The sequence below is a fragment of the Uranotaenia lowii genome, chromosome 1 (assembly GCF_029784155.1).
Source record: "Uranotaenia lowii strain MFRU-FL chromosome 1, ASM2978415v1, whole genome shotgun sequence".
In the NCBI taxonomy this organism is placed as follows: Eukaryota; Metazoa; Arthropoda; class Insecta; order Diptera; family Culicidae; genus Uranotaenia; species Uranotaenia lowii.
The window spans coordinates 64,820,995-64,830,506 of NC_073691.1; the positions used below are offsets into that span (position 1 = coordinate 64,820,995).

The 9,512-nt window shown below is 22.8% G+C and overlaps 1 protein-coding gene across 1 annotated transcript; it reads right to left on the reverse strand.

Annotated features, from left to right (window-relative positions):
• Window positions 1-2,053: 2,053 nt before the first annotated feature.
• On the reverse strand, window positions 2,054-3,280 carry LOC129748566 (probable serine/threonine-protein kinase clkA; the record flags this gene model as incomplete). The annotated part of the gene is made up of 1 exon (XM_055743255.1): window positions 2,054-3,280. A coding segment is annotated over one exon (1,227 nt), but the record flags the coding sequence as incomplete, so codon positions are not given.
• Between the last annotated feature and the right edge of the window lie 6,232 nt (window positions 3,281-9,512).

Sequence of the window (9,512 nt, forward strand, 5' to 3'; positions counted from 1 at the left end):
TATTATTATTATTATTATTATTATTATTATTATTATTATTATTATTATTATTATTATTATTATTATTATTATTATTATTATTATTATTATTATTATTATTATTATTATTATTATTATTATTATTATTATTATTATTATTATTATTATTATTATTATTATTATTATTATTATTATTATTATTATTATTATTATTATTATTATTATTATTATTATTATTATTATTATTATTATTATTATTATTATTATTATTATTATTATTATTATTATTATTATTATTATTATTATTATTATTATTATTATTATTATTATTATTATTATTATTATTATTATTATTATTATTATTATTATTATTATTATTATTATTATTATTATTATTATTATTATTATTATTATTATTATTATTATTATTATTATTATTATTATTATTATTATTATTATTATTATTATTATTATTATTATTATTATTATTATTATTATTATTATTATTATTATTATTATTATTATTATTATTATTATTATTATTATTATTATTATTATTATTATTATTATTATTATTATTATTATTATTATTATTATTATTATTATTATTATTATTATTATTATTATTATTATTATTATTATTATTATTATTATTATTATTATTATTATTATTATTATTATTATTATTATTATTATTATTATTATTATTATTATTATTATTATTATTATTATTATTATTATTATTATTATTATTATTATTATTATTATTATTATTATTATTATTATTATTATTATTATTATTATTATTATTATTATTATTATTATTATTATTATTATTATTATTATTATTATTATTATTATTATTATTATTATTATTATTATTATTATTATTATTATTATTATTATTATTATTATTATTATTATTATTATTATTATTATTATTATTATTATTATTATTATTATTATTATTATTATTATTATTATTATTATTATTATTATTATTATTATTATTATTATTATTATTATTATTATTATTATTATTATTATTATTATTATTATTATTATTATTATTATTATTATTATTATTATTATTATTATTATTATTATTATTATTATTATTATTATTATTATTATTATTATTATTATTATTATTATTATTATTATTATTATTATTATTATTATTATTATTATTATTATTATTATTATTATTATTATTATTATTATTATTATTATTATTATTATTATTATTATTATTATTATTATTATTATTATTATTATTATTATTATTATTATTATTATTATTATTATTATTATTATTATTATTATTATTATTATTATTATTATTATTATTATTATTATTATTATTATTATTATTATTATTATTATTATTATTATTATTATTATTATTATTATTATTATTATTATTATTATTATTATTATTATTATTATTATTATTATTATTATTATTATTATTATTATTATTATTATTATTATTATTATTATTATTATTATTATTATTATTATTATTATTATTATTATTATTATTATTATTATTATTATTATTATTATTATTATTATTATTATTATTATTATTATTATTATTATTATTATTATTATTATTATTATTATTATTATTATTATTATTATTATTATTATTATTATTATTATTATTATTATTATTATTATTATTATTATTATTATTATTATTATTATTATTATTATTATTATTATTATTATTATTATTATTATTATTATTATTATTATTATTATTATTATTATTATTATTATTATTATTATTATTATTATTATTATTATTATTATTATTATTATTATTATTATTATTATTATTATTATTATTATTATTATTATTATTATTATTATTATTATTATTATTATTATTATTATTATTATTATTATTATTATTATTATTATTATTATTATTATTATTATTATTATTATTATTATTATTATTATTATTATTATTATTATTATTATTATTATTATTATTATTATTATTATTATTATTATTATTATTATTATTATTATTATTATTATTATTATTATTATTATTATTATTATTATTATTATTATTATTATTATTATTATTATTATTATTATTATTATTATTATTATTATTATTATTATTATTATTATTATTATTATTATTATTATTATTATTATTATTATTATTATTATTATTATTATTATTATTATTATTATTATTATTATTATTATTATTATTATTATTATTATTATTATTATTATTATTATTATTATTATTATTATTATTATTATTATTATTATTATTATTATTATTATTATTATTATTATTATTATTATTATTATTATTATTATTATTATTATTATTATTATTATTATTATTATTATTATTATTATTATTATTATTATTATTATTATTATTATTATTATTATTATTATTATTATTATTATTATTATTATTATTATTATTATTATTATTATTATTATTATTATTATTATTATTATTATTATTATTATTATTATTATTATTATTATTATTATTATTATTATTATTATTATTATTATTATTATTATTATTATTATTATTATTATTATTATTATTATTATTATTATTATTATTATTATTATTATTATTATTATTATTATTATTATTATTATTATTATTATTATTATTATTATTATTATTATTATTATTATTATTATTATTATTATTATTATTATTATTATTATTATTATTATTATTATTATTATTATTATTATTATTATTATTATTATTATTATTATTATTATTATTATTATTATTATTATTATTATTATTATTATTATTATTATTATTATTATTATTATTATTATTATTATTATTATTATTATTATTATTATTATTATTATTATTATTATTATTATTATTATTATTATTATTATTATTATTATTATTATTATTATTATTATTATTATTATTATTATTATTATTATTATTATTATTATTATTATTATTATTATTATTATTATTATTATTATTATTATTATTATTATTATTATTATTATTATTATTATTATTATTATTATTATTATTATTATTATTATTATTATTATTATTATTATTATTATTATTATTATTATTATTATTATTATTATTATTATTATTATTATTATTATTATTATTATTATTATTATTATTATTATTATTATTATTATTATTATTATTATTATTATTATTATTATTATTATTATTATTATTATTATTATTATTATTATTATTATTATTATTATTATTATTATTATTATTATTATTATTATTATTATTATTATTATTATTATTATTATTATTATTATTATTATTATTATTATTATTATTATTATTATTATTATTATTATTAATTCATCGAACATTAAAGTTTAAATGAATATTAAACAACTTCAAGTCCACTCCACTAAAATTGTGGCAAAACATGAACAGGAATGCTTGGCTATTGTAACCTTTGGAAAAGATTTGGATTGCGAATGGATTGAAGAAGAGGAACTAGATTTGGATGATTTTTCAGACATCGTCGCTGATGCTGAAGCTACTATGCCTCGATTTTCTCGGTCATTGATATGGAAAGTCATCTTCATAATCCTTGGACTAGTGATTGAAATGTGTTTTAAGGAATGATTGATGGCTTGTTAAAAGTTGGTAACCTTTTTTTCAATTCTTTGAATAAAACTGATGAATTAAAAAAAAATTCTGGATGAATAAATCAACTTGGTTTAAAATCCCTGAGAAAAAAAGGAAAAATAAATTAATTTAAAAAAAAATACATTTTTTATCAAATTTTTAAAGGGATGAAAATTTTACTCCAGGGAGAGGGGGGGGAGGGGGTTATGAATACGTGACGTACTACAAAAAAGGGGGGAGGGGGGGGGGGGGTTACGGAAGTTGTGGCGATGTGTGACAGAGAGGGGATGGGAGGTCGATTTTTTCCAAATTTGGGGTGACATCATTAATGGACGGCCCCTATGCAATTTCTCTTGTTCAACGCGCTCCCAATACTTCCACCAAATTTGGGTAAACAGAATTGCTCACTTTTTAAAAACATCGCTCATTTAGAGAGGAATTCTGAGGCACTGTCTGTACAAATAATATTAGGCTTAGTTTTCAATCTCAAATATATCAATCTACCACCATATCAATCTTATTCTCTACAAATAGGTCCTCAAGTATGGTCTTTCCTTTAAAAAAAAAAAGATATTTTCTCCAATTCACTTAGCAAGAAGCGTGATAAGAAGGAATTGTAATTGCACAAAAAATCACGAATCACGGCAATTTTTCAATAAAAAATTGTATGATATTCAAATGTATAATAATCAAAGGTTTGAAGAACCTCTTAGCTGAATGAAACTATGATTTCAAAGTAGTCGAAGATTCCTTTGAATTCAGCTCAGTATACTGTAGCTGAATTCAAAGAAATCTTCGACTACTTTGAAATCAAATGTATAAATAAAAGAAAACAAATCACATATCCTCTCATAAAAAAAAAACAAATAACTTATCCTTACTTTAAACTTCAATAGAATTTTTAATACACTCTTCTTCTAGTCCATATAAAAAATTGCAAAAAAAAATTAAGCATTGAAGACTTTAGAGCAGATTGTAGCCATCTATAAATTATTTCGCATTTAGTCTACTGCAATGAATGTGATACATACCCCACAAGGAATAACTTGCAGTTCATTCGCACTGCAAGTTACCCCTTGTGGGGCGAACCACGCTTGGCCTACTAATGTGTAGACTACACAGTGTAGAGGTGGATGCAACTCTATCTGTATTTACCACTTCAAAGTAGTAAGCCAGTGCCAACAAACATTTGGTATGTGATGATAATGCTTCTAATAAATTCTACCCGCTCATCTTCGCCATCCTTCATATCTTCTAACTTTCTCTCCGTCTCTAAAATTTCATAATCTTAAGATGTTCTTAAGACATCACTTTTCACCGATAAGGCCGATAAATTAAGTAACAAACATAAACAACAGTGATCAATCTCTTCATAAAGTTATGATTAATATTAAAGTATATAGTTTCATGATTCAATTTATATCATAACAGTTAAATGGTTTCTCTTATACTTCCCATCGCCTTTTAAATGCAATAATGATGTTAAAATGTAAAATCAGCCCCCACAGAATGTTGAATCGAACCTGATCGAACACGATGAACTGTGTGAGGTTGAGGTGAAGGTGTTTTAGTCAACGTTTACTTTACAGATAGGTGCAAAGATATCTACGATCCTCTAATAAATGTGAGGAAGTTTTTGACTTTTGTTAGTCAAGTTACTTTAGGTAGACTCTAGGAGATGCTTGACCTGCATTGCGGTTATTGTATCCTACTGTTTCTTCATTCCTAATGTTTTCTTCTAAAACTCCCAACTCAAGTAACAAGCTTCCCAGGAACGCATACTCACAAACCGATTTTTCTTCAACAATTCGATTCTAATGCATTCGATACCAAATTTTGGGGAACATTAAATTATTAATGGAAAAAGGGCATTTTCAGAAACGTTATCTCGAAGCGCAAATCAAATCTTTCTGTCTTGCTTTTGATCACATGGTACCATCTAAAGCGTGCTCCTGGCTAGCTGTTTGATCGGTTGAATGGTCATTAAGGAGTGCCAACAACCACAAACAACAGTGCGAAACACCTGTTATACTATTTTCCGAATCCGTCTACAACAGAAACCATTCGACCAGGTCGCTGACACAAGGTTTTCCCTCGAATCGGCTTGAAAATTCAATCCCATAAGACACTACCAACTGAAATGCATTGCTTGTTAGAGATCCATTCTTGAGCGTTCTGATAGAATTCTTACAAGGCGCCGCGGCGCTGCACTAGAAGAACACCAATCCTCGGACAAGGCCAGGGACGCGGTTGTTTAGTTGTGGTTCCACATTTGCGGTTGCTAGCCGGGCGGCGCTGCCTTGAAGTTTCGGTCTGTCTGGGTTTCTTGGAGGAATCATCACCGGCGACGCCGCCGCCGACGCGATTATCTTGGGACAGCCAGCTGGAAACGGGCTAGAGCCAGGGAATAGAGTGATACGCCACCACCCGGTCGGTGTCTGAGCGCAGACTGGTAGCAATTCTGTTACATGTGCGTTTATTGTTTGTTAGCACTAAATTTTGCGCTTTCAAATTGCTAGGTATGAAGTCAATCGTAATCAGTCTGGTCGTAGCGAGACTGAATCAATGATTTTTCTGACTGTAAGAGTAAGTTGTAAATGTATTACAATCGCGTTCAAAACTGTAATAAAAATATATTGTTTATATGTACATAAATATCAAACTTGTACCTTGACCTCAGAAACGAGTGTTCAGAAACATGTAAGCATTCATAGTTTTATTTTGAAAAACATATTTTCAAACAAGATACCCCGTTGAATTGTTAAAATTTCTTTGATTTGAGAAATTCCAGTATGATCCCGGTACATATGTATATACATCATACATACTCAGATAACCAGTCGTTACTCGAATTTTTAAGATAAATTTTTTTCTCTTTTAGAAGAAATGCGAACATTTCTAAATAATATAGGCTGTGAGATTACAAAATTCCATTGGCTGCATTTTTTTGAAACTTTAAAATCATTTTGCTAGACGAAAAACTTTTAAGCTGTGGCTAGAGCGGTCATTAAAGCAAAAATGTTAGTAGCAAAGCAAAAAGTTTTTAGCAACTTTTTGCTTGAATATAAAATAAGGTAAGTCAAAATAAGACTTTTTTCAAACTAAAAACCCAAAACAAAGTTTTCTTTTTTATCGAAATCATTGCGTACATATTCATAAAAAAAACCTAGCTGACCCAGTAAACTTCGCTCAAGCTTTTACTTAATCATTCGTTAGAAAATTCATAATTCATCTTCACGTCTTAACTTCTTCGTCCTCGTGAATCAATTTATAATGGACAAACGTCTTAAATAGTTCGAGTTATGTCCCATTCCAAGTTGATTTTGTATGGGAGCTCCCATTTCATAAAAAGTGAGATTATCAAAACTATTATACAAACCAACTCTGACCAGAAAAACCCTCGAATACCAAATTGTAAGGTTTTATATCGTGATCTTAGGAAGGGTATTATACCCCCCCCCCCCCCCTCCCCCCACATCGATACGGATAGCCACAATAGATAATCACTGTAGCAGCATACTACAGTAAGCGAAATAAGAATAGCACCACTATGTGTTTTGCTTGTTAAAATATCAATGCTTGAAAAATACGACAATTTTCTTCCACAGTTTGTTCTAAATTGCTCAACGAATAAACCAAACATAAGTTTACTTTTTTTGGACGTAGCAATTGGCGTTGAGGACCAAAAATGTGAAAAAAGGGTGCGAAATAAGAATAGCACCACTTGAGTTTTTCAATAAAAACAAGATTATTTTTCAAAATTTACAGTGCAAACGTGAGTTATTTGAATACATAACTGCATTTTAAGGAGTTTTCCAGAATTCCAAAGGTTTTCAAAGGTTTTGAAAGGGGGTTTGGAGAGATGCTCCTCTAGCGTTAAGGAATTAGACATTTGAGCTGTAGTTCTTTTTCAAATTACTAACTTTCTTCATTAAAATGACGTGAAATGATGAAACAAACATTCGGGATTAACTTTGAATCAGAAAAAATAGGTTGGAAATAAAAAACTTTTGTTTGTATTTTGTTCAGTAAACTAAACCTTTTCTCAGTTTAAAGTCGTAGATGGCAGCACTATCTTGCAATTAAAACCAAATTTAGTCTCAATATTGATTTTCCAGGCTCATTCACGCCCATATTCATCATTTTGAGGTATTTTCCCATCACAGTTTTGTGGAAGATCACGCTGCAGAAAGCTTTTTCGGATTTGCAAAAGAATCATCAGCACAAAAATGTACAACCGCCAAAATTCCTGCTCATCTCCAATTCCGATTCAATTGCAAATCATATAAAAAATACTGCTAGTCATCAAGTCCATCAAGCTCCATCGCAAAGTATAACTTTATGCTAATAATCGGTCCAAAAAATTCACTTTTAGTGACCTTGATGCAATTCAATTTTTTTTTTAGATTTAGTGATCTTAGAATCTCCAAAGCCCTTACACGGTACATGAATTTATTTCTTGACTAAAATCATCCAGCACTCCCTAATTAATCCCGGATATTCGAAAATGGGCATGAAATTGATTAAATGGCAAGATAGTGCTGCCATCTATGACTTAAAACTAGAGAAATAGTGTTTGACTATTAAAAAAAACATTAGTATTTTTTAATTCCAACCTGCTTTTTGGATTCAAACTCAGACTCAAATCTATGTTTCATCATTTTGCATCATACTTATGAATGTTAATGAAGAAATCAAGCAGTTTGATAAAATTTCATAGCTCAAATATCTAATTCCTTAACGCTAGAGGAGCATCTCTTAAAACCCCCATTTTTGAACCTTTGAAAACCTTTGGAATTCTGGAAAACTCCTAAAATGCAGTTATGTATTCAAATAACTCGTAGAAGTATTATTATTCACTTTTACACAGTAAATTTTTAAAAATAATCTTGTTTTTGTTAGAAAAACTCACGTGGTTCTATTCTTATTTCGCACCCTTTTTTCTTATTTTTGGTCCTCAACGCCAATTGCTACGTCCAAAAAAAGTAAACTTATGCTTGATTTATCCGTTAAGCAATTCAGAACAATCTGTGGAAGAAAATTCACGTAATTTTCAATCATTCATATTTTAACAAGTAAAACACATAGTGGTGCTATTCTTATTTCGCTCACTGTATTTATCACAAGTAAAACATCGCATTATCTACTCCTATCAGATACGAAGCAAATTCTCTCTCTCAGAACTATGTGAACTATAGGTAGTAGATCCACTTAACAAAACCATCTGCACACTGCAACCGCCTCAAAAGTTGCAAGTTCTGCGTAAAGGAAGCGTTGTGAAATTGTGAAAACGACAATTATCTACTTTTTTTTAGTGTTGTCCACTTCACTTTGCAACGTGAGAAGAGATTCTTTGGATGTGCGATATTTGCCTCAATTATTTATTTCGCAGTGATAGACGCCCTGGATGCAAGATAACGGATTTTAGCGAGGACCTTAATATCATTTGTGCACAATAGATTCCAATTATATGTCGGTAGAAAGCATGCCAATAATGGAGTAGGTACCAAAAGAGGATGGAGGATGATCGGTAAGATTGGATAAATATTTTATATAACAATCCTAAGCTGAAATCAAAAGTTTGACAAAACAACTTTGTCCTAATGCTGGCTTTCTGATTCCAGTAAAACAGGCCTAACGGGGGGCAACTAAAATTTTAGTTTGTTTCGAGGCCTGGGGTGATACGGTCAAAATTTGGTCAATATCAACTTGACGTACTTCTTTCAATTTTGCATTTACTCTGTTGTGTTTTTGAGCCTACTTGGTTGAATGATTCAACTGAATCAAAGCAATCGAAAGATTCCTTTTAATTCAACCACGGTAAATGAAAAGTTCATATACCAGTATTTCGATAGCAACTTACTACCTTCTTTAGTGA